At 62.4% G+C, this 25,220-nt stretch overlaps 1 protein-coding gene across 1 annotated transcript; it reads right to left on the bottom strand.

Moving 5' to 3' along the window:
• Positions 1-5,313: 5,313 nt before the first annotated feature.
• On the bottom strand, positions 5,314-23,948 carry LOC141985708 (syntaxin-binding protein 2-like). Its single transcript, XM_074949898.1, has 18 exons — positions 23,910-23,948; positions 22,475-22,556; positions 21,798-21,874; positions 20,748-20,826; positions 19,910-20,013; positions 18,430-18,578; positions 18,057-18,141; positions 13,943-14,073; positions 13,692-13,799; positions 12,666-12,723; positions 12,071-12,136; positions 11,286-11,366; positions 10,815-10,953; positions 9,666-9,772; positions 9,056-9,145; positions 6,513-6,598; positions 5,950-6,107; positions 5,314-5,414 (listed from the first exon to the last, which is right to left on the bottom strand). Exons 2-18 carry the CDS (start codon positions 22,545-22,547, stop codon positions 5,335-5,337), a joined length of 1,671 nt encoding a protein of 556 aa, XP_074805999.1. The 5' UTR covers positions 22,548-22,556; positions 23,910-23,948; the 3' UTR covers positions 5,314-5,334.
• Positions 23,949-25,220: the final 1,272 nt, after the last annotated feature.

Below are 25,220 nucleotides of genomic sequence, written 5' to 3' on the forward strand. Positions count from 1 at the left end.
CCGAGCACTGTCCAGGACTGCGCGTTTCTGCACGATCAGCGCTGGGCTCGCCAGATTCTGGGAACGTGCAAGTGGGCAGGGCCTGACATTTGCTCACAGCAGGGAGAGGGGATACTGGGCTGGATGGGCCCTGTAGGAACCAGCCAGGCTGAGTTTTCTGCAGGGCAGAGAGAGGTGAGTGGGCCTCGTTAGATGCAGCCTGGGGGGCTGGCTGTGGTGAGAGGGGTCTCGGGCTTTGAGGGGGTTCTCTCCAACAGGCTATCTCTGTGACTGATGCTGATCACACTACGCTGCCCCCTTCTTAAAGTCCAGACCAGCCCAGCAGCTGGAGCCCACCCAGTAATTAGGAAATGAGATTTAATTTCGGGCAATGAAATGCCATGAAAGGGGCGGGTGAGCCGGCTTTGGGCTGCGCAGTAAGATGATAAGCAGCATCACACGGGCTGGTTGCATAGTTGTGAACTTGGCTCAGGCCGGTCGCCTTCCCCACCCCCCGCCCAGCCCTGGAGGTTGGGGGCCGACTCTGGGGAGGGCTGGGGGACGAGATGCTGGGTCCCTGCCCGGGAGAAGGGGTGTGCGCTGGGCATCATTCTGGGATCGCTCAGCCCCCAGCATGGCCAGGCCCAGGGCAGGGGGCACCGGGCTGCAGTCCACACCCACAAGGGATGGGCAGGTTGGGGACAGGGCTAGCTCAGCCTGGGTTTGGTGAACTCCGATCTTTAGACAATATTTCCTCTAGGGCCCATTGGATGCACCCGTGCTGCCTACAGGGGGCACTGCCACTGCATGGGGGTATCACCCACCAGCACCTCCTGCCTCCCACTGCCCCACCCCAAATCACCCCCTGGCCCCTCCATCCATGCACTGTATACAGCTTGCAGTTACTGTAAACCTCTCCCCCTCCCTGCTACCCCCACTGCCTCCCCCCAGCCCTGCTGTAAGCCCCCCAAGTCACCCCGCTCTGCCCCAAACAATCTCCCTCCAGCAGGGTCTGCATGCAGGTCTCTGCAGGATGAGCTCTTCTGCAAGCCTGGTGCAGCCTCACCTGTCCCTGGGTCCCAGCTCCGCCCTAGTCATGATCCCCCCAGTCCAGGCCCAAAGGTCTTGAGGGCCCTGGCACAGCTGGTACTGGGAGACAGGGGCATCTTGGCACCCCATTCCCACCGGCCCCCAGGGCTGGGACCAGCACAGTGATCAGCTCCCCCAGGCCCACTGCATGGGCTGATGCGTGCAGCCCTCTCCAGTTGCCCTCACCAGGGACTGGGGCAGAGCATGGCAGAGCGAGGGCAGAGGGGCTGGGCCTGTCTGCTGGACCCACCCTCCCTCCTGGCACCGACCAGGCCCATGGCCAGCTGTCTCAGGCCTGCACCCCCCTCATGCTTCTGGGGGCAGGCTGAGGGGTACAGCGTGTGTGGCTGGGGTCCCCCTTGCTCAAGGTGCAGGCCCGGGGTGCACATGGAGCCCCGGTGGCAGCCCAGCTGTAAGAGCAGCCATGGTGGGAGCTGGCGAGCCCCCAGTTGGGCAGGTGTCTCTGCCGGAGCTTTTTAATTCTGCGGCTCCAATTCGCCGCCCACCTGCCTGGCAGCCGCGCAGCAATTATCCAAATGGCTGTTAATTGTGGCTGATAATTCCCCACGGGGATCAGGGATGGAAAGCTCCGCAGCTGAGCAGATTGGGGCTGGGCCCGAGCAGCAGATCTGAGGTGCCAGGGTCTTTCACCCCGTCCACAGCAGGCACGCAGCGCTGGCCGTGCTCGTTTGCCCAGCAGGGAGAGAGGAGCTGGCCCAGGGGGCAGGGGAAACAGGGCCTGCTGGGCTCTAAGGGACTGACCTGTGCCGGGGCACATTCCCCAGCAGGCTGCGAGTGCAATTATCAGTAGGAGTATGAGGGGAGAGAAGGATGGGCAGAGCAAGGGGGGCTGGGAGGCAGGACTCCTGGGTTCTGTGCTGAGCTCTGGGAGGGGAGTAGGGTCTAGGGGTTAGATCAGGGGCTGGGAGGCAGGACTCATGGGTTCCATGCCCAGCTCTGCCCCCAAATCCATGTGAGTCATTCCCTCTCTGGGTGTCTGTTTTTGAGGTTTCGTGTCACATGGGTGCTGCTGGGCATTTTCTAAGCCCCCTGGGGGGCTGGGATCGTCTTTTGCCAGCCTGGGGCACTCTGAGGCTGGCAGGTGTTGGGAAGCCATGGCAGGGTGAGATGGGTAGGGGCACAGGAGGGGTGCAATGCAGAGTCTGGGCTGTAGGGGGCGCATAGGCTGAGAGTGCCTGACCCGGCTGGTCCCCTGGTGCTGCGGAGAGGAACTGCATTTTCTCCCTCTGCCTGTCTCCCACCCAGGGCAGCCCCCAGCTGGGCTGGGAAGCAGCCGCCTGCCCTCCCGTGAACCAGCCAGGGGCACTGGGCTTGAAGGGGTGCTAGCCTGACGGGGCCTAGGCCAGGCCCAGATGATCACAAACAGGGCGCACCCAGCCAGGCCATCCCTGTGCCAAACCTGGCTCAGCCCAGGCCCCAACCCCTGGCTGCCTGGCCAAGTCAGTGCCCTCCAGCCCCCCGCCCTCCCCAACTGCCTGCAATAGCGGTGCTGCTCCCCTCCCCTCCCGCTCCCCCCCCCCCCACTGGCCTGGCTGGGACACTGCAGGTCAGGGGGGGAGGGGTCACAGGCAACCAGAGCAGTGACTCTGTGCATCACGAAAATCTCCCGGGTCCTGGGTAAGGCGGGTTTGGTCCTTGGCCCAGCACAGCTCACAGGCCTGAAGCCTCCCTCCCACCCCATGGGGTGCGCGACCCTGTGTGGCCAGCTGAGTGCCCCCTGGGCGCCAAGGGAGCAGGGGATGGGCTGGGAGAGGGCAGGAGGGGCCCCAGCCTGCGAGCAGGTTGAGAGGAGAAGTTAGACAACCCCCAACCCTCATGAGTGATGGGTCTGATCCCCCACCTCGGTCACCCCTGGTCTGGGCCCTGATCCCCCGTACACCTCCGCGACCTGGGGCAGGTCCTTGACCTAGCACTGGTCTCTCACTGTCTCCAGCTGGTGGGGGGTGGGGTTGCTGATGGCGCTAACCCCCATGCCCAGTGACTACAGAGGCAGGATGAGTCTCTGAGCTGAGCCGGGGGAGCAGGGTGTGGGAAGGGTAGGAGAATGGGGCTCTCTCACAGCCCCTCCTTGTCTCCTTTCACCCTCCAACGAGGGGGGGGGGTTGGGGACACTGCCACTGCACCCCCAGCTGTTGGCACAGGCTAGAGGGTGCCAGAGGGGAGGCCTGGCCTGGCTGGCGGGACGAGCCTACAGCAGCTGCTCACACAATGCAGGTGTCAGCGCAGGGACAGGGCCCCAAGGGCTGGGGGCCAGCAGCAGCTGGGGTGGCGGGACCCTGGGGCAGCTCTAGGCACAGGAGGATGGAGGAGGTGGGGGTTGGGGCAAAGGCCAGGCCCTAGAGGGGGACCAAGGAGGCAGGTGTTCTGTCCCACATCTGAGCGGGAAGCAGGGGCTAGTGGTTAGAGCAGGGGCTGGGACGCAGAGGGCTGGGTTCCAGCGCTGATTCTGGGAGGGGCAGGGGCTGGGTGGGTATGGCTCCCTGTGGGGGCCAGCCTGGGGGCTGGGCCCTGGTGCTCACTCAGTGCCTGCCCCAACCCCACACTTGATGGGGACCCCATAGCTGGCTTGGGGGACTCCTGAGGCTCCCTCCTGGTCCCTCTGGCACACGGACCAGAGGCAGAACAAGGCAGTAGGGGCAGGGGGCCACGGGGAACTGTGTAGGTTCTGGGGCACGGCTGGGTGAGCCAGCACTGCACCGGCAGGGGGCGACCACAGGCCAGAGCAGAGCTGCCCCCAGGCCCTGGTCCAACAGTGAAAGGAGCAGCCACTGTCCCACCCTGCTCCCGGGGGCGGGGAGGCAGCGCTGGCCGGGTGACTTGGAGCCAGGACACCTGGGACCTGCAGCAGGGCCGGAGGGGGAGCTGGGGCGATCCCGCTCCCTGGGTCCTCAGCCACCCGCCCCGCCCTGTGCCCTCCCTTCCCCCGCCTGTGAACAGCAGCAGAGACCTCGGCCAGCCTTTGGCAATGCACTTCATTGGCCCAGGCACATGCCCAGCAGGGCAGTAGCCGGGGGCAGGGCCAGCACTGACTTTGTGATAATGGGCGGGGGGCGCCTCAGAGCTGCGAACAAACAAACTCTCCCCCTGCGCCCCCCACCCCCCGGAGGTCACTCTCGGTAAAGGAGGTCACTGCCTTTACCTGGGATCACTCCTGCCAGCGCTTGCCCCAGTACAGCCCTGCTGGCGGGCAAGAGAGAGAGGATCTCTAGGGCCCATGGGATTCAGGGGGTGAGGCTTGGCTCAGGGCTTGATCAGACCCAAGGGGGCTGGAGCTGGCTGCCTCAGATGGAGCTGGGGCTCCAGGTGCCCAGGGCGTGGCTCTGATACCCAGGGAAAGGCAGTGGGGAGGTGTCTGCCACTGGGCAGGGGCATTTGATCCAGGCCCATCGGGGTGGTGAGCCTGCTCTGCCCTGCTGCTAGGGTGACCAGACAGCAAGTGTGAAAAATCGGGACAAGGGGTGGAGGGTAATAAGGGCCTATATAAGAAAAAGCTCCAAATATCAGGACTGTCCCTATAAAATTGGGACATCTGGTCACCCTACCTGCTGCTGACCAACCTTGGACGCACCTCCTACGCAGTCCTGGCTCCACCCCCACTTACTTGGGCACTCTGACTGCAACTCCTGCTAGGACCCCTCCCCCCTTCGGGAGCTGAGGTCCCCACTGGGGGACAGGGCCAAGAGGCCAGGGTGCCAGGCTGTGATGGGAGGGGTGCAGGGAGACAGAGCTGGGCCAGCACCCCAAGGCGGTGAATGGGGATGATATGGGGGCAGAAGGGGGGGGTTCTCTTTAACCCTTTGCAGACTGGACAGACACAGCCTGGGGCTCAGTGGCTGGGTCACATCCCCCCCACAAATCCAGGTGCTGGTAGCAGCCTCTGTGCGCCCCCCATCGCTGGCAGAGGGGTGACAGGACGGGGATGGAGAGGGGCTGTGCTTTGGGTCCCAGGCAGGGGAGGTAGGAATGGCTGAAGCTGGTAGATAATGGAGCCTGACTCTCCCCCTATCCCATCGGGGGCAGGGTGGCCACGGGGCACAAAGGGTAACAGCCCTAGAGGCTGTGCCAGAGGGAGGAAGCCTGGCCTGCCCCTTGCCCAAACAGCCAAGCAGCCTGGGGGTCCTGCCCCCACCCAAGAACTGACACCGCAGCCAGGAGTAGGGGGGAAGGTGCCTTGTTGAGAAGAGCAGGTGGAGCTGGAGGAAGCAAGCTGTGGGGGGCAGAGTCTCTGGGGGGAGGGGGCTGCTTCTAGGCCTCCTCGGGGGCCAGCTGGTTGAGGGTTTGGACGTCATCCAGGAAGCGTTTGGGGGTCAGGATGTGACTGGAACCTGGGGGAGAGAGAGGTGGTTGGCAGCGGTGGCCACAGTGGGGCAGGTATGTGGCTGGCATCCCCATCACCCCCATTCTTGCAGCTGGACCCTGCTCTAGTGCAGGGGGGGAGGGACTGTCTCCTACCCCGGTGGCCTGGCACCGCACCCCTCGTGCCGCTGTACCCTGCACAGCCAGGCAAGAATCCACGCGCTGACAGTGTTCCTCACCCTTGGGTCTTCGAGGGGTGTGTGCAGGGGGTGAGCCATATCCCTATAGGAGTTACTGGGGGTGTCTGACTGGGCCCCCACACATGGTCGCTGGGCAATGAGAGGCCTGGGGAGCCAGAGGCCAGGAGATCAGGCGGCTAGATACAGGCCATGTGGGGCAAGCACATCTCTTCCCAGGCCCCCGGGTGTGGGAGGACAGAGGGTAGCATGGGAGCCCTGTGGGTGCTGGGCAGGCAGTTCTAGGGTCTCCCCCTCCCAGGGGGTCCCAAGTCTCCCTGACCTGGACATTCCAGCCGCCCTTCCCCCCAGGACTCGCCCCACTCACCGATCACCACCTCCCACTTGCCCTTGGTGGCCGGGGTCACTTCGTAGGTGCAGCGCATCTCAGACATGGACACCCCACCCAGCACATAAATGATGAGGCGCGGGCCTGTCCGGTACTCGGCCGCTGGCTTGTTCTTGTGCCGATGCCCAAAGCAGGCGCTGGGGGGAGAGAGGGGCAGTGTGGATACTAGGGGCTCGCTGAGGGAATGCCAGATGGAAGGGCAGGGCCTGGAGGAGGCCGGGGGGCAGGCCCTGCCCAAGGGAGTGGGACAGGAGTCCCAAAGCAGGCAAGAGGGAGTAGGGGAGGGTGGCACCTGCGCTGGGCTGGGGGTGCTGTCTAAAGCTCGGCCAGTCCCTTTCCTCCATCCTGGGCCTGGTGTGTGGAGGGACTGCTGGGGCGCGGGGTACATGGTAAGAGGGGTCCAGGGCTCCAGGCTCTTGGACATCCCCTCCCCCGTAGACGGCAGGGTCCTGGCCACACACTCCCAGGCACAGAGGCTCCTACGTCCTGGCGTGTGTGTGTCAGGGCTCTGCCACCCACAGCCCAGCCAGGCTCAGCCTTACCTGACAGCAGCCTGGGAGCTGGTGGTAGGGACTGGGTCCGACACAAAGGGCCACAGATTCTTGTCCAGTTTGTCCTCAATGATGTCCTGGCAGGGGGTGGGGGGTGGAGGGAGGACAGATCAGCAGGGGCCAAGCAGCAGGAACCTCGGATCTGGTGGCCAAGCCAGGCCCCATTGGGGTGGAGGGGCTGGGACGGCTCCGCACTGAATGATTGACAGTCCCTGGGGGGAGCAGCCTGGGCCCCCTTTCCAGGGTGGGGCATGGGGAGCCAGCAAAGAACACGCTGACTCCTCCAGTGATGCCCCCCCATCTCCCCACATCCCCCTCAGCTGCTCAGTGCCCTTCTGTGAACTCCCCACCCATCCACCGTTATGAGGAGGGCGGAGACCTCCTGCAGCCAGATCCAGGGCCCCTCATTTGGGGGGTGGGGGGAGGAGGCAGGGGGCTGCCCTCAGTGCCCCTTTCCTGCTGCGGGCGGATCCAGGCCCTGCCTCTTTCTCCATGAGGTGTGTCCCAGGCACGCAGGGGGCCCAGGATATGATACATCCTAATGCCACATAATAGGGGCTTTTACATTAGTCTGCTGCATTGACTTGTACGGGGAAGCTTAAGGCCTGCCAAGCTGTGGCTGGCGCAGAGAGGGGGCACCCCGATTGGATTAGGCATGGGATTGAGGCTACCGCAACTGCCTGCCCCAAAATCCCACAGGAGGAACCATCACAATGCTGGAACAGGGGCCTGGGAGCCTCCCACCTGTGATCTGCCAGGGACAGGAGCTCCGGTCGGGGGGTTAATTCTTGGCCTGGAGGAGCCCCAAGCCAGCAGGTTGAAGGCAACTAAGTGTGCCCCCCCACCCCCTTGAGGAGTGCCCCACAGGACAGGGTGATGATGGAGTGACCATGTCACCTCTCACAAGCTAAGCCGGTTTGGGCCCAGGCAGTGCTTGGATAGGAGACCTCTAAGGAAAAGCTACTGGGTGCTGGGGGGTGCTAGTGAGTCAACAGAGGGTGCTCTATAACCCTAGTGCGGCGCTAGGGGGCGCTGTACTGCAGGGATCAGGCAGAGGGCTCAGCAGGGGGCGCTCTCCCCCGGCAGTCAGTGCTGCCCCAGTGCGGCGCTAGCGGGCGCTGTACTGCAGGGAACGGGCGGAGGGCTCAGCAGGGGGCGCTCTCCCCTGGCAGTCAGTGCTGGCCCCAGTGCGGCGCTAGCGGGCGCTGTACTGCAGGGAACGGGCGGAGGGCTCAGCAGGGGGCACTCTCCCCCGGCAGTCAGTGCTGCCCCAGTGCGGCGCTAGGGGGCCCTGTACTGCAGGGAGCGGGCGGAGGACTCTGCAGGGGGCACTCTCCCCTGGCAGTCAGTGCTGCCCCAGTGCGGTGCTAGGGGGCGCTGTACTGCAGGGAGTGGGCGGGGGGGTCTGCAGGGGGCGTGACCAGTACTGTGGTGCAGGAGTTCATCCTTTAGATGAGCGTCAAACAGCTGCTCCTCACTGGAGGTTGGACCAAGGATCCTGCCAGCCATTCAGATTCCAGTGCCAGTCATGACAGTGTGCTGCCTGGATCCCCTGCACTTCCAGCCCCACACACTGATCACCTCCTGCCCTAGACTCTCGGGCAGCGCTGCTGGGCGGCTGTTAATAGCTGCCTGCCACTCCTTAGGAAGAATTCAGCCCCGGTGAGGGACTGCTGTATAAACCACCCATGGCCCACCCCAGAGGTGGCAGCATCTCAGCACCGGGTAAGACAACTCCCCTGAACTCGTGTCTAGGATTTAAGACCCCTAAGGACGGCAGCAGGAGAGGACTCTCTGATGAGCCCCTCACATGGCTAGAGCCCTGCGCAGATACAAAAGTGTGGATGTGCATCAGCCCGCGATCCACAAGCCGCCTTTTCCCTGTATCCGCATCCTCACTGGCAGCAGCTAGCGAGGGTGGGGAAGGGGTCTTGCAGGGAAGGGGCAGCGTGGAGGGGTTGGGGGCTGAGGGAAGGGGCAGCGTGGAGGGAGCGGGGTCTCGAGGAGAAGGGGCAGTGTGGAGGGAGTGGGGGCTTGGGGAAAGGGGTGTCTCATCACGTGCCGCTCCTGGGGGGTCACGAGCGACAGTACACAGCTGCAGCAGAGCATGTTGCATCACAGTGGGGTGGAGGGGTGGGGCGCCGGGGCCCTGCCCACTCCAATCCCAAATCCTGCTGCCCAGGAGCTGATGGGGACACTGGTGCTGCTCAAGCTGCTGGACAGGAAGCAGCGCGGCGGAGCGAGTGGGTGCCGGACAGCCCCGACTCCGACCTGTCGCCCAGCACTGGCTGCGGGCCAGCGGCCCCGAGCGCGCTGCATCCCCCAGGCTGCCTGAGCCGGACGCCACGGGCCAGGTGCTGCTGGGGAGTAGAGCCCTGCACGGCTGTATCTGCAGCCGATCCGCTATCTGCAGAAATGGTGCGCAGATATGCAGGGCTCTACACATGGTTGACCCCAAACCAACCCCTCCCCCTTGGGCCCAGCCTGCCAGTTGCGACCCCACCCCCAAGGCCAGGAAGCAGATGGCCCGGTACCTCCATGATGTCCTTGAGCATGGGGGTCCAGCGAGAGAGCTGGTAGCTGGACTCCAGCCGCACCTTCCTCTCCGGTCGCAGCTGCCCGCTCTGGGGGAGGAAGGGACGGGGTGAGAGGCAGCAGGGAGGAGGTGCGGGGTGGGAACGGGGGCAGACAGGGAGAGCGCGGCCTGTCTGAGTCGCGCCCGCCAGGCTGGCAGGGGAGAGGCAGAGAAAAGAACAGAATGGATCACTGAGCGAGAGAGAGAGAGAGAGAGAGAGAGAGAGGAGGGGAGAGAGACTGATGGGAGAACAGAGCTGCTTCCCCCCATTTGCCGCATGGCCACCCCAAGCAGTGGTCCCCAGCTCCAGCTCCCTGGCGATCTGAGGTCCTGACTCCCAGTATCCTCTGCAGGGGCAGAAGAAGTCACCCCAGATGGGGAGTAACTCGGGGGTCACCCTCATATGGGGAGGGCGTCACCCCACTGTGCAGGGACAGAGGCCACCTCTGTGCTGGGAGTAGGTCACTGCCATAGGGGGGCACCTCCAGGATGGCCTGGGCTCCCCTGTGCAGCACAGATCTGCCCCCTGGCATGGGTACAGCTGCTGGCCCCTGGCCCCAGTCCCTTACCCCAGGCCTGAGAGAGATGCCCAGGAACTGCATGTTGTGGATGATGTCTCTCTGCTGCTGGATGTTGGCATGCTGGATCAGGTTGGTGAGGTTCTCCTTGTCCACACCTGCACGGGGACAGACAGGTCAGCGCTAGCACCCCTGGGACGCACCCACAGCCCAGGCCCATCAGTCCGTGGCCCCAGGAGTCCTAGTTCCCTGATCAAATCCTGAGATCCTGCTCTTCCCACCCCTCTCAGAGCTGGGGGTAGACCCAGGCGTCCTGGCTCCCAGCCCCCGCTAGACCCCACTGCCCTCCCAGAGCTGAGGACAGAACCCAGGAGTCCTGGCTCCCAGCATCATCCGCTCTAACCCACTGGACCCCACACAGTTAGTGATCGAATTTAGGTTCCTGCTGCTCCTCCCTCAACAGGTTCTCTCGGGCGCTGGGGTCAGGGGTCTCTCTAGCTCCCCTGGCAGTGCAATGGGAGCCCCCGTCCCCCTGATCTGCGCTCCTCCTTCTGCGGCCAGTCAGGTGCAATGTCAGAGCCGAGGCCTGGCTCTTTAAGGCTGTGAGGCCTTGAGCTGGAGGGAGGGCAACGTGCCCCCCCGCCCTGCCCTCGCAAACCATTTACTGCTGCTTAGTGCAGACGGGGAGGCCTGGCAACTTCACAGCACCCCCTGGCCAGGAAACTGGGAAGCCAGGCAGCCAGAGGAGCCCCAAGAGGGCACCCTGGCCTGGGCAATGGGCAGTGTCCCTCCTCCCTGCAGAGAACGAGCCGGGGGGCTGCTCCGGGTGTGTGTCCTCATTTCCCCTCCCTGCAGAGAATGGGCTTGGGGGAGTGTGGAGAGCGGACACTGCTCGGAAGGCAGCAGCGAGGAGCAAAGGCCGCCAGGTCCGACCCCAGGGGGCAGTGTGGAGCGTGGGCACAGCGCACTGGCAGCCTCGCAGGCACCGAGAGGTGGGCAGAGGGGAGACAGGGCCATAGAGCCAAGCTGGACACAGGCCCTGGGAAGCGGCTGGCCGGGAGGCGCCCTACATGGCTGGGGGGCGTGCCAGTCTGAGCAGTGCTATTCCCCCCCAGCCCCACAGGCCTGGGCCCTGCCTCCAGGAATGCCCCCTGCAGCAGCAGGCCCCCCAGTGCTCCCCCTGCAGGCCTGTGGCGTTACCATTCTTCAGGAAGATGTAGATCAAGATGATGCGGATCTTGTCGTAGGCCTGCACGCTGGGGTCCAGCAGGACGGGCACAATGATCTTCATGGGGTCCTTGATCTTCTCCCCGTCCACGTCCGTTCCCATGGCCAGGTCCTGTGGGGTGAGGGGGCGCACACACAAGGCCCAGGTCAGGCCACTCTGCTTCCTCCCGCCCCCGCAGCAGAATGGGAGATGTGAGGGCCCCATGACCCACAGCTCGCCTACTCCGGGCCAGGGCCCCCTCCTCCCTGGGGTCAGCTCCCTCTGGGGTGAGCAACGGGCCCCCAGGGAGTAACCCGAGACCCATGTCCCCCTTCTGCATCCCCGGCGCTGCATGGGAGGGCTGGCCCTGGCTCCAGCGAACCTGCGGGTCTGAGACCCCTCTCTCCAGGCTGAGACTACGAGCCAGACTCTGCCCCCAAGCCAGGCTCTGCCCACAGACCCACCTGCTCCACGCTGCACAGCTTCTCCACTGTCCCTTTGAAGTGTCGCATGCAGTGCTCGGCCAGGTTCAGGTGCGTGGAGAACTGCGGGGAGAGACCGGGGCACGGGGGGGAGTTTACTGCATCACCGGCTGGTCCAGAGCACCTGAAACCCCCCAACCCACAAGAAGGGCCCCTCAGCCAGAGGGGCATCCAAAATCGGCTGTAGAAGCTGAGAATATAGGGATAGTTTTGCCCAGCACTGATGTGCAGCCACCTCTGGGGTGGAGCGGGGCAGCGGGAGGGGAGGACCAGGACGAGGGAGCAGCTTCCAAAACAGCCCATGGCTTCTCTGTTAGTCACCACGAGGTTGGGGGCTTGGAGACTAGTAGGTGTTGGGGTACCTGTGCCAGTGGCCAGGAGCTTTCTGTTGGCACATGGCCCAGTGGCACCAGGAGTGGCTCCAACAGGCTGGTTTGCAAGCCCACAAAGGCCCTCTCCCGAGAGCTGCAGCAGCAGGGCACGGGCGTTACCCAAGGGCTGCCATTGGTGGGGCAAACGTTGCAGCTCTGGGCACTGACAGGCAGGCTGCTGCCCATGGTGCCACACAGCACCTGGGGGGAAAATTGTTCTGCCCAACGGGACAGGTCAGCAGCTCTCATCAGGCAGTAAAGTGGAGTGCCCCAGAGTGCCCTGCCCCCCAGGAGAGTCCCTACTGTCCCTCACTAGCCCCACAGAGCACCCTGACCCTCCCAGCAGCCCCACTGAATGCCCTGCCCCTCGCCCACTAACAGCCCCAGCCCCGTTACCTTGTTCAGCTCTTTGTGGTACTGGGGCATCTTCTTCAGGATCTGGGACAGGTCCTCGATGTTGGCCTGGAGGGAGGCGGTGGTGAGATCCCAGCCCCTCCCAGGGCACGGAGCCCCCTGCAGGGCAGAGGCCTCGCCTGGGGACAGCCGCAGCAGCCCAGCCACTTGTGCCAGGGCGGGTCACTCAGGCCACGCGTGGCTGCGGCTTAGGTTAGACCTGCCCTTCCCAGGCCAGCTGGAATGAGACAGGAGCCCCGCACCCCGAGCGCCCCTCAAGGTGTACAGTGGCAGCGTGCCGGGGAGATGCCAGCGTTGGCTCCCTGCAGCTTTCCCTGCGCAGTCCCGATCCTGCTGTCTGACCCCACCCCATGGGCCTCTGCCCTCCCCCACTGTGGGGAGCTCCAGAGCTCTGGCTGGGGGGGCAGGGGACTCCATATACACCTCTTAGCCCTTTACAGGCAAATCCTGGGAGCAATGGGACAGCCCCCGCCAACCCCTCCTGGGGCAGCAGGATAGCTTCTCCTCCCCATCAGTGGCAGTGGGATGGGTCCCCCCATCCCGGACTCCCAATCGTTCCCCCCAACCCCTGCCGCACCTTGTCTGTGATCAGCCTCTTGCTCTCATAGAAGGTGTGCAGCAGCTCCGTCACCTTCCTGCAGCAGGGAGAGGGGTCAGGACGGAGCCAGGCACTGTCTTGGAGGTAGGGGGTGCCATGTCCTATGCTACAGGGGATGGAGCCCCCACCCCACGGGCACCAGGGTTCTCTGCCTCGAGAGCCTCAGACGGGCGGGGGGACCTCCTCTTCCTAAGTTACCCCAAGGCAGAGTTCAGTGCACCTCAGGGGGCTCCTGGTGCCCTGCTGGGGAGGTCTGGGGGCAGTGGCAGGCCCAGCAGGAGGTCGGTGAGGGACTCACTCAAGGGAGCTGTGAGGTGCATGGGGAGACCCTGGGCTCGGGGAAAGACAGTGTCCAGGGGGATCCCCGAGAGGAGATGTGGACAGTGGCTCTGGAAGGGAGTGCTCAGAGGTCATTTGAGGGGAGGGGCTGGGTCCAGGGGGTCTCAGCACTCAGAGGGGAGCATGTCTGAGGGACAAGCCCCAGCACTGGGTGGGAGGGGGTGGGGGAGTCCTGGCACTGAGCAGGAGAGGGGTGTGTTGCGGGGGGTGTCCCTGCACTGGGTGGGAGAGGAGTGTATCCAAGGGGGAGTAGGGTTCCAGCACTGGGTGGGAAGGAAAGGGGAGGGGTGTGACTGAGGGGGCCCCAGGGTGGGGAGGGGTGTATCTGAAGGGGAGGATGGGGGAAGTCCTGGCACTGGAAAAGAGGGGGAGGGGTGTGTCAATGGAGTGGGCTGTCCTGGCACTGCGGTGGAGAGGTATGTCCGAGGGGGGAGGTCCTGGCAGTGGGCGGGGAGGGGAGGGCTGTGCCAAAGTGGGGGGTAGCGAGTCTCGGCACTAGGCAGGGCACGGAGGGGTGTGTCTGGGGGTGTCCTGGCATTGGGTGGGGCACGGAGTGGTGTGCCGGGGGTGGATGGGTCCCGGCCCTGGGTGGGGCACGGAGGGGCATGTCCGGTGGATGGGCGGGGCATGGAGGGGTGCATCGGGGGCGGGGCTGAGCGCGCTCACTTGGAGACGTCAGCGATGTGCATGTGGCGTAGCTGCACCCAGAGTTCGTCGTCTTCGCCCAGCAGCGCCTCTTTCTCCCGCGAGTCGCTGATGCCCGTCGTCTCGTACCTGCAGAGGGGATACAGGGTCAGGCTGTGGCACCCCTCCCCACAGTGTGGGGGCTGCGGAGCAGTGCAGGTGCCTGGGTCACATCCCCCGCAGCCCGCCTGAGGAGGGATGCGGGGCGCCCCCTGCTGGCAGCCAGGCCCTACTTGTAGGTGTCTTTCTCGATGCTGAGCAGGTCGTAGGCCATGGCCTGGTAGGTGAGCTCGTGCAGCAGTGGGGACACCAGGTCGAAGCTCCGGTCCACGATCAGCAGCTGAGAACGGGCTTTGTCGGGGCCCTGGGGCAAAGGAGAGAGAAACCCGTCACCCCCTGCTCTGGCGGAGGGTTCTTGGCCTGGCTTACATGGCACAATCCAATGGGCCCTGGTGGCCTGAAACTTCACCACCCTCCCTCTCTGTGGCCCAGCCCCAACCCCAGGGGGAAGCCAAGAGACACGCCCCAAGCTAGCTGGGATGTGCCCTGGGGTCCCGCCCTGACTGGCAGGGAGAGCTCCCCACCCTGCAGGGACGGGCTACCTGCCCCTCGTGCAAATAGCAATGCCCCCCTCCCCCAAGCACATTCTCTGCTCATGCCTCTCCACGAACGGGAGCATGCCCCTTACAAGGCAGCCCCCCGACTGCCCCCTGCCCCATATGCTGCGTAGGGAGGGGGGGAACTACACCAGAAGGGCCTGGCTAGTCTATCATGAACCAACACCAGGCCCAGAGACTCTTTGATACAAGGTCCCAGAGGGGGACGATGGGACGTTATCCCTATGCCCCATCTTGCATCTGAGCTGGGAGCCCATATGAGGCTCTAGCTCCCCACTCCCAGCCTGGGTGGCCCTCCAGCATCCAGTTGGACAGAGACCACTCAAATGGTCAGCATCTCAGACCCACATCATGGGGAGGCTGGCCCAGCCCTCGCTCCCTGCCTGATCAGCATGCACTGCCCTCTTTGCGCAGCAGGTGGCGATAGGAGACCAGCCCTGCGCTCTCATGGCAGACGGCTCTGAAACCGGCTCCAGCAGCCCCAGTGGAACCCAAGCCCACCCAGGAGCACCTCGGCAAGGGGCTGAGTCTGCTCTTCGCTGGGTAGCACAGACAGTTGGGGGCCAGGGGGACATACAGCCCCTGACGCTTCCCCAACTTTTCCGACCTCAGTACGTGGCCCGATTTTCAGCCATGCTCGGGAGCAGAACGTCGGATCAGCCACCACCCACCTGCCTGGCAGGTCTCCACAGCCTCTGAGTAAATGGGTTGAGGCTGACGGGGGAGCGCCTCTCTTGGAGGAGTATCTGGCCCCCACCACTGTAGCACTATCATTGCTGCATCCTGCCCCCCCATGCACGTGGGGCTGGGCAGGGCTGTCACCCCATTGCAGAGGGGGATGGAGGCCCAGAGGGGCTGGGTGACTCACCCAGGTCACACAGGGAGTCTGTGGCAGAGCAGGGACATGAACCCAGAGCTGGCGCCTTCATTCCTCTCCAGCCCTACCCAGCCTGGATGGGTTGCTATGCCCAGCCCCACCCCCGCCCCCACGGGACTCTGCTCACACCTTTGCCAGTTCGGCTCTGCTGGAGGGATCCCCGAGTGCAGATGGGGGCTGGCGTAATCACCGGGTCACCCCACCCTGCCCAGAGCAGAGGGGTGGTTAGTGCACTGGTGGGTGCCACAGCACTGCCTGTCCCAGCTACCCCTCAGGGCTGGCAGCTGGGAAACATCAAGGCAAGAGGGACTAGTGCAGACAAGGCCCCAGGGTGCCGGGACTGCGGGCTGGGTGGCTTTGGAGCCCTGACTGCTAGACACCATGCTACAAGAGACCCTGGGGTTCTTTCTGCGCCAGCTGGCAAGGCAGGGGCACATTGGACTGGCCGGCCGGGATTGTGCTGCATGGAGCCAGCATTGCATTGAGAGCAGGGGCTTGAGTCAGCACTCCCGGCCCTGCAGTGGGCGTGCTGTCTGGATTCTATTGAAGGGGGCTGGGCAGGCAGGACTCCTGGCTCCTATTCCTGCCTCTGCCACCTACTCCTGGCACGCTGTTCCATGCCTCAGTTTCCCCCTTGTAACATGGGGATAGTGCTTACACCCATGACAGGGAGGCTTGGCAAGAGCCTCAGGAATATCCCTGGGGGCACTCACGGGAGTAACAGCAGCAGGGTGTACACAGAGCAGGATTTTGCCCTCCTGAGAGCAGCCGTCAGCTCCTGAAAATAGCCCAGATCAGACTGGGGCTGCAGGCTGGAGCCAGCTCTGCTACAGCAAGTAGCTCCGGTGGTTAACAAGCATGCTGTCACTCCCTTCCCTGTGTAGATGGTTTCGGCAGCCAGGTGTGTGTCATGCTCCCCTCTGGAGGCAGGCCTGTGCTGCCAGCTGTGAGTTACAGAGCGTCTGTGCCATGGCAGCCAGCTATCCCAGAGGGGGGCCCCCCTGCCCGAGACTGGTATCATTATCCCCATTTTACAGATGGGGAAACTGAGGCACAAATAGGGGAGGTGACTTGCCCAAGGTCACCCAGCTGGGAATGGAATCTGGGTCTCCCGTCCCAGTCCAGGGATCTATCCACTAGGCAACACTGCCTCGGTGGATGGGAAAGTAGAGAGGAATGGTGCGGTCATTGATCCACAGGGTCAGTGCCAGGGCCCCAGCTGTGGAAGTCTCTGGGAGGAAGCCCTTTGCTGTGCCAGACCCCAACAGGTCTCTCTCTTCCTCCAAGACAGGCCACTTGGCCTCCCCACCACCTGAGACTGAACCGCTAGGCTTCACCCCGTGAGCCCTGCCCAGCGAGTCCAGCTGAGACAGATCCTGGTAGAGACCTGTCCACTCCGCAGGGCCCGACGCCCCTCAGCCTGGGTGACAGGGCCACTCACCCAACGTTGTCAGAACAGTCGGGTTTCTTAGGCACCTGGACCCCAGCCCGGGCAGCCCAGCCCACTGAAGGTTAAAGCAAGAGGCCGTTCTGGTCAGCCCAGAGCCCGGCCGAGCTGCAGAGAAACCTGTTTTCAGCTCCGGGTCTCTCGCTCAGGGCCTGTCTACATGTAAACCACTTCAGCTGCTCCGCTTCAGTGACGCTGCCTTTCCCATACCCCCGAGCGACGCAGTTGCACCGACCCAATTGCCTCATGTAGACCAGGCCTCGGCCTGATCTTGGTCAGTTCTCAGGCGAGAGCTCCCAGCTTCCCCCACTTATCCCTCAGCTCAAACCTTCCCAACCCTGTGTTCTCGAGCTGGAGGCCCTGCTCCAATTCCCTGCTGGGAGCATCCAGCCAGGAGCCATTGGAGCTGGCACGGTCTTTCTGGCCCCCACGCTGATCTGGGTTGGATTCTCTTCATTTCACCAAGACAGGGAGGTGACACCCCCCCATGACTCTTACCTTCCCTGAGAGTCCTTCCTCCCACCCCCCACCAGAGAAGCCATGAAATATATAGGGGAAACTGAGGCACACATCGAATTCATAAAAGATATTACAGACATTCCCAGTTGGTCACAGGTGCACAGTCTGCCAGCAGCAAAGGCTGGAAGCAAGAGCAGAGGCAACAGGAAGGAGAGATCTGGGCAGGCCTTGGATTTTACATCACTTTGCTTCTCCTACAGGGACAGGAGCCACTGGGTTTCCCATGTAAGAATCCAGGGCAAAGTGGGTTTGCAGCTCCCCTCTGCTGGGGGTGGGACGGGGATGGCAGGAGCTGGGGGAAGCCATAGGCCAGGGCTGACTTGTGGCTAAGGCTGGGGAGAGCTGGGTTCTATTCCTGCTCTGACAGACTCCCTGCATGCCTCAGTTTCCCATCTGTAACACAGCCCACCCTGCCTCCCCTGGGAGGCTGAATTCATTAGTGAGGTTCCGATACCATGGTGATGGGTGTCGGAGCACACACAGACAGGAGTGTCCAGGTGTGGAAGAGGCTCTATGTGCGAAGCGGTGACCGAACTGCCCTGTTTATAAACAGAGAGATTGTGCTGGGCACACACTTCCCCCAGTCGGTGCCTCAGTTTCCCCATCTGTTCAGAGGGGATGAGGACACTGGCCTTTGTAGAGCGCTTTGAGATCTTCCCACAGCCAGTGTTAGAGAAGGGCTGGGGCCATTAGTCCAGCCACAGAGGAAATGCTATTGTTCTGCCAACCCCTCAGGATCTCCAAGGGGGTCTAGACCCCCACCTCTCCCCCCGCCAGGATCTCCGAGCAGGTTCTAAATCACTCCTCCTTCCTTTTACTTCTCATGTGCTCTCCCTCCCCCGCGGCTCTGTCCCATGGTGAGGGCGTGGCCGGCACAGCTTGCTCACCTGTCCCATGCTGGGCTCATATGCCTTGAACTCCTTGAGTTTGGCCAGCACAGCGTGCGCCAAGTGGAAATTATCTTCATGGTCCCTGCAGCAAAGACAAACCCTGTGGGTCAGAAACAGCTCCTCCCCTGGGGCACACACACTTCCTGTAGGAGATGACCAGGTACCCTCGCCCTCTGGGCACACTCACTTCCTGTAGAGGATGGCCGGGTATCTCCCCATCGCACAGTCACTTCCTATAGGGGATAGCTGGGTACCCCTTCCCCCGGGCACACTCACTTCATGAAGCAGATGGCTGGGTACCCCTCCCCTCGGGCACACTCACTTCCTGTAGAGGATGGCCGGGTACCCTTCTCCCTCTGGGCACACTCACTTCCTGTAGCGGATGGCTGGATACTCCTCCAGGGTTTCACACAATGTGGCAATCTGCTCTGCCAGCATCTCCATCTGCTTGTTCTTTTCGAAAAAGCGGTAGGGGCTGAACCAGTTGTGGAAGGTCTGTGGCCTGTCCAGGGAGTACACCTGGGGGACGGGGGAGAGCAGGGATCAGACCCTGGTGCCAACTGCTGGCAGCTAGGCCAGCTGTGCCCCATACCGCGCCCCTACGATGCGCTGTTGGACCAGGCCAGCCTGGTGGAGCCATAGCAAGCCCCTAGTGAGGGAGAGATCCCTTTGCCGGTGCCACTCCTGTTGTGGTAGAGGGATAGTGGCCCAGAGATTCATGCACCAGCCTGGGATGAAGATGCCCCAGGTTCAGGTCCTTATGTGGCTGCAGACTCCTGGGTGCCCTCAGGGGTGTGTCTCTGCCCTGGAGAACTCAATGTTGCGGGAGGGGGCTTGGCCACGCTTCTAGTCTGGCGAAAGCCCCAGCATAGCCATGGGCAAACCCGGCATCAAGGCGCGTCTGCCGCTGTCGCTTATTTCACTGGCCGAAAAAAACGAGCCACTGGGGCAAACGTGCTTGGACACCAATAAAACAGTATCGGCCCACAAAGGGTTTGCTGGCACAATGGGACCGGTGAGCCAGCAAAGCCTCCTGACGGACACTCAGCTTACACCAGCCAAAGCTTCTCTTGGCACAGCTGGCACCGGTACCCCAGATGAAATCAGCTACAGTGGCTAAAGGACTGCCTTGCCAGCATAACGGCATCTACCCAGGGGCTCTGCCAGCACAGCTGCATCAGTTACAGGGGGGATTTTTTCTCTCATGTCCCTGTAACAAACCCATACCAACAAAGCTTTTGTGTGTAGACCAGGCTCTCGGTGCCTCAGTTTCCCCATCAATGCAATGGGGCTGACAACACAGCCCTGCCCCTCAGGGGCGTGAGGGGGGAAATCCACTGATCATAGAATCACAGAATCATAGAATATCAGGGTTGGAAGGGACCTCAGGAGGTCATCTAGTCCAACCCCCTGTTCAAAGCAGGACCAATCCGCAATCAAATCATCCCAGCCGGGGCTTTGTCAAGCCTGACTTAAAAAACTTCTAAGGAAGGAGATTCCTTGTGATGACACAAGGAGGGGATGGGGCAGTTGGGCAAAGGGCAGGTGTGTGGAGTATTGGGCTGTCTTGAAGGCCTGGTATAAACCATCAGTAAGAGCTGGTAAAGCCAGGGAGGCAGGGCCCTCCTCCCCCATACATCTATCATCCCCACCAGGTGCAAATCAGCGATTCCACGTCTCACAGGGCGTGAGCAGCCGGCTAGTCCCGGCTGCCCTGTGCTGGCGTCAAACCCAGGGCCCTAGAAGGGAAAGGTTCCCCCCGCCGAGCCACATGAAACACTAAGGGTGGAGTGTCGTATGTCACCATCCACCCCACGGCCCTGCTCCTCCAAAGCCCGGCCACCCCTCACCTGGCTCTCGTAGGGCAGGAAGGCCATGTTGATCTCCTTGAGGGTTTTGATGGCCTTGGTGATCCGGGACTTCCTCAGCTCGTTGAACAGAGGCTCAGGACAGGCTGCAAAGCAAAGGCAGTGGGTGGGACTGACAGGCACAGGGCTCAGGACCCCCAGCACAGCGCCAGCCCCCACGGATGGGGCCAGGATGGGCACAGCAGGGGCAGTAGTGCTGCACACCTGTGGGGAACCTGGGCAAGCCAGCAGGGCCACACAGGAGGCAACGATGAGTCCAGCCCCCCCGAACCAGAATCATACCGGGTTCTCGCTTTCTGCAGCATCAGCAGCGAGGGGGGGCCACAATCTCTCCTACACAGCCCCTGCCTCACACCCTGCCCTCAGCCACCCCACAGGGCTGAGTGACTGGAGTGTACAACTCAGGATGATGCACAAAGAGGAACGGGGACTTGGGCTCCCCCTGCCACTGTAATGGTGAGAAGCAGATCTGACCCTGACACACTGGGTATTCTGGTGGTGTCCCATCTCCCCACCCCAGTTGGGACTGATGGAGCAATGCATGCTGGGAATGGTAGCCAGAGGCCACCTTTCTGGGCGCACGTTGCAGGTGTCTGTGAGCCATGCTGGCTGGAGGCAGGCCCGTGGGGGAGAAGAGGGGGAAGGGATAGGTGGGGTCGTTCGGTCTGGCCTGCTGGGGCTGCATCCCCCTGCAGGAGGGCAGAGCGTAATCAGGGTGCTGCGCACTGGCCTGCTGGCAGAGAGAGACCCCCCACCCCCAGGCTCCAGTGTGCCGCTGGCCAGGCTCCCAGCTGGGGGATCCCCCGACCCCGATACTCACGGTTGAGGAAGAAGACGTGAGCTGCCTTGTAGTTGAAGTTGGGGGTGCCCTGGAAGTCATTGATCAGAGCCTGCACCGACTGCAAAGGGGGAAGAGGGGGGTTGTCAGCACCAGCCGAGGCCCCTCCCTGCTGCCCGAAGGGCCCAACCCATGCCCAGCCCCTGGGGACTCCGGGCCTAGCATGATGCCATCGGGAGGTGGGCTGGTTTTCACCCCCCTAGCTCTGGGCTCCCTCCCCGCCTGGAGCAGGGCATGTGCCCATGTGGCCGGGACATCCTCAGGGCCCAGCCACGTCTCTTGCTGGCACACAAGTGTTCGTGCCCGGCCACAGATGGGGCCTGGCATTGGCCTTGCTGCTGAACTAAGTGGGCTCTGAGCAGTGCCCAGGGAACAGCCGGCCGAGCAGCAATCCCAGGCAGCTGCCATCAGGGCCCGCTCCCTCCCCCGGCGCCAGGCTGGGCACCTGCAGCTTCGCCACACCAGCTAGCCAGGCAGGGTGTTCGGAAGCTGTTCGGACTCCTCGACCGGCCATTGTGACAGGTGAGAACCTGGCTGCCCTGTCCCAAGTCCCAGGCCCCAGCTCGCAGTCCTCTCCTACAGCGCTCCCTCCGCGGGCAGCCCCTGCGGGTTCTGGGCTTCACCCTGCTCCGCCAGTGCCCCCTGCCCCTGGTCTCCCACCACTCACTTCCCTGCTGCAGATTCAGGAGCCTCCTCCCCCACAGCCCCTGCTCCCTGAGCCTCTGCCTCACCGACTCTCCTTCGCTTTGAGTCTCAGCTGAGGTCGCCTCTCTCTGCCTGCTGCACCTGCCCATCCAGCCCCCACAGGACTGCACTGCCGAGAGGTCTGGGGGACAGTCTGTGCCTCACGTGGCAAAGAACACGAAGCCCAGCTCCGGGGAAGCAGCCTCTTGGGGAGCCCCTACTGGCCCCATTCCCATCCTGATGTTGTGCTGCGCATCTCCCCAGACAGCGCCACCTCCAGGCAGCACTAGGAGCTGCCCCGGGATCTCCCCTGCTCTCCATCCAGCTGCCCCAGGCCCGAGCTCCTACCTCCTCCACTGGGCTGAGCAGGTAGATGGCCTCCAGGCTGGGGATTGGCTCCCGGCACTTGTTAATATCTTCCACGACTAGGAGAGAGCAGACACTGGGCGCGGGTCAGCGTGTCCTAGCCACCCGCCCCAGCCTCTCTCCACCGGGATGTGGGGAGGGGAAGCCAAGGGGCACAGCGATGTTCGCTGGCAGCAGGCCGGGGCGTTCCACAGGCTACAATGCAGTAGCCGCTTTGATGTGGGGCTGTGGATCTGCGATGCTGCCACAGTATGGAGCAGCGAGGGAACGTCCCTCTGTACTGTGCTGGGGACACCCCGCTAGAGTGCTGGCTCAGCTCTGTGCCCCTCAACCCCAGGGCTCCTCCACCCTGGAGCAGGGAGCCAGCATTCCCCCTCCCCAGCCAGGACCCTGCCCACAGCATGGGGGAGGAGCAGCAAGGAGTTAACGGGAGTCTGAGAAAAGCGGTGAAGAGGCTCCAGGGGCTGAAAGTGCTGGGCTAAGGGAACTTGACCTGGCTGGGAAGGTACCAACAGCAAGGAGGGCGTCTAGGGGGCTGCAAAGGAGGGAAACTAGATGCAAACGTGAATGTAGACAAGTCAACTCCAAGACTGTGAGGTGTATCCAAGGGGGAGGGGAGCCCTGGCGGGGGGAGCAGACGGGAGGGAGAGGCCACTCACGTGTGATGCCTTCGTCCACGATGTCGGACATCGTGCAGCACGATGAGAGGATGCGCGTGCTGGGGTGGTCCATGATCAGCACCTGGGGTAGCGAGAGATGAGTGCTCCACTTCGGATGAACTAGTCACTGCCCTGAGCCCAGCCGCCCACCATCATCATCCACGGCACAGCCAAGGAAGCAGAGCGACTGCTAACAGCAGAGCTGACGGCTCCCGGCCCAGCCCTTCCACAGCAGAGCAGCAGGGCCGGTACCAAGCCTGCACTTGGCTGAGCTGACCATGCTAAGGACTGCGTGAGGAGCTACAGGGAGAGCAGCTCCGAGCAGAGTGGCTGGTACGAGATGTAGGAGACAAACCTGGGACACCTGGCCATTCAGAATGGTTCCATCCTCCTAGACTGGAGGAGATCAGCCTCTTCGCCCAGGTGACAGGGTGAGTGCAAGAGGCAGGGACAGAACCCAGGAGTCCTAGCTCCCAGTCCCTTGCTCTGATCCACCAGATACCCGCTCCCCAGCCCTCGGTCAGAACCAGGATCAGGGCACAGAGAAATGGAATGAGGGGAGTCTCCGTGGTTTTTTTTTTCACATTACACATTTAATGGAATGTCGGAACTTTAACAAAACTAGCGCTTCAGACAGTAGCTGAAGTCTGAATACAACTTCCATTAATCAGTTTAACAATTTGCCTCTAAGTCTAGGGCTAGCAAATAGCTTTATTAAAAAAACCCCATAAGCAATTTCAAGCTTTTTTATATAACTGCAAAAACAAAAAATAAATAAATAAAATGAATGCAGTGTACAGAGGAGCAACTGAAAAGTGCTTCATAAGAACCTTAGCTGCTCATATCCAAAGTCTCAAAATCTTGAAATGTGGGGAATGGATGCACTGTGCACAAATTATGCTTTACATTTAGTTCCGTGTTCCCCTAGGAAAGCCCTGTAGGCCATCAGCCCAACATCTCCACCACCTTCCTGCCGTGCTGAATGAACCCATTGCTCTGTGCAGTCCAGTATCCCGCTGCACCAAATCCGGCCACTAAGCAAGCTCTGCTGCACCGGCCTAGCCCACTGCTCCACACCCCCCAGCCCAGTCCATGCCGGGGGCTCAATAACCTGCCTGCCCAATGGTGCATACTGCTCCCATGCTTGGCGCTCTCCTGCTCCTCCTCCCACCCAGGTTGGCTGACTGGGCCCAGTGGTCTGATCCAGTGTGTGTGTGTGGGTGGAGATATGGGGCAAGCTGGACAAGCTGGGTCTGATCCAGCACAGTGGGAAGGCAGACATACCGAAGCCTAGCTGGGGACCGATGATGAGCTAGACAGCAGGGATCTGATCCAGCCTGGAAAACCTCAGGTTCCTAATGAATCCCAAGAGGCTGGAGCGGGAGGAGCACGATATACGGATACAGCATATCCCCAGGGGGCCCGGCCTGCTTACCTTCCATTTTCTTTCCTTCTTCACGCTACGAAGGACAACGCTGAGGTTCTCTGCAAGGGAAAGAGACAGGGATTAGCGGTGGGGCTCGGACGGGATGGCTGGTGGAAGGATGGGACTGGCTGGTGGAAGGACCCCTCAGGGAAGTGGCTCAGAGGCTGCTTTCAGGCCAGATAGCGTTGTGCTCCTAGCAGAGCCCCCAGTCAGCGATCGTGGTGGGGTGACAGGCTAGATGGGCCATGGGTCTGATCCCCCTTCCTTTCTGTCAGGCTGGATACGAGTGCAGCTGAACTAAGGATCTGGCCCCGTGCAGGAAGAGAACAGATCCTGCCCAGCACCTCTCGACTGGAGGGGATCCAGGGACCCTCTACTGCATGTGGGGGACAGCAACAGAACAAAGACTTCAAATCCTGAGTCCTGCACATAGAACCCCTCGAAGGCATGCCCCGCTCAGGGAACTGCCGGCCTGTCTCCTGGGCACCTTCCACGGCCAAGCGAAGCAATTAGATAGTCAGCTCTTCGGGCCAAGCACCATCTTTTTGTTGTGCCCAGCACAATGGTACCCTGACCCATGACTGGCGCTCCTGGGTGCTACCGTAATACACCTAATGAATAATGTACAACACCTTGCAAAATGGGGCCTTGGTCCATAACTGGGGCTCCTGGGTGCTACCATAATACATCTGTTTGTTTTACCCCTACGAAGCACCTGATTCTGGCTGGCCCCGTAGGGCAATAGCCCCGAGACCCTGACCTGTGCTCTCACTCTCACCCTCACTCCCGAAAGCGGGCGTGCGTGAGTGCACTGCCCAACACACTATGTTTCCCCCATAACTCAAGCAATGCCTCTCCCTACCCCACCTCTAGCCCATCAGGACTTGGCTGCTCAGTCCTAATGAGTTCCTTTACACCTGCGGCATGCGGACGCCCCGTTCACTGGGGCACGTGGGGCTCGAGTGCACGGTAAGGGGCTGGCAGCACAGACTGGATCCAGACATGGCGAAGGCAGACACGAACCTGCTTTCTCCATGCATCTCCACCCAGGCATTTCAACCCTGAACTGTAGCTACACCCCCCCCACCCCCCACGCCAGCCCTGGACTACCCCCACCAGCTGTGCCAGTGCCCCTCACTACTGACTGGAGCCCTTGCAGTCCCAGCCCTGGGCTCCCACCCACTCCCAGCTCCGCCAGTGCCCCTCACTCCTGTCCACAGCCCCCTGCTATGCCAGCCCTTGTCTGTCCCCCACCAGCTCTGCCTCACTCCTGACCTGCAGCTATTCCAGTCCTGGGATCCCTGCCTCACGGCTCTGCAG

This window comes from Natator depressus, chromosome 4 (assembly GCF_965152275.1).
Source record: "Natator depressus isolate rNatDep1 chromosome 4, rNatDep2.hap1, whole genome shotgun sequence".
NCBI classification, from domain to species: Eukaryota; Metazoa; Chordata; order Testudines; family Cheloniidae; genus Natator; species Natator depressus.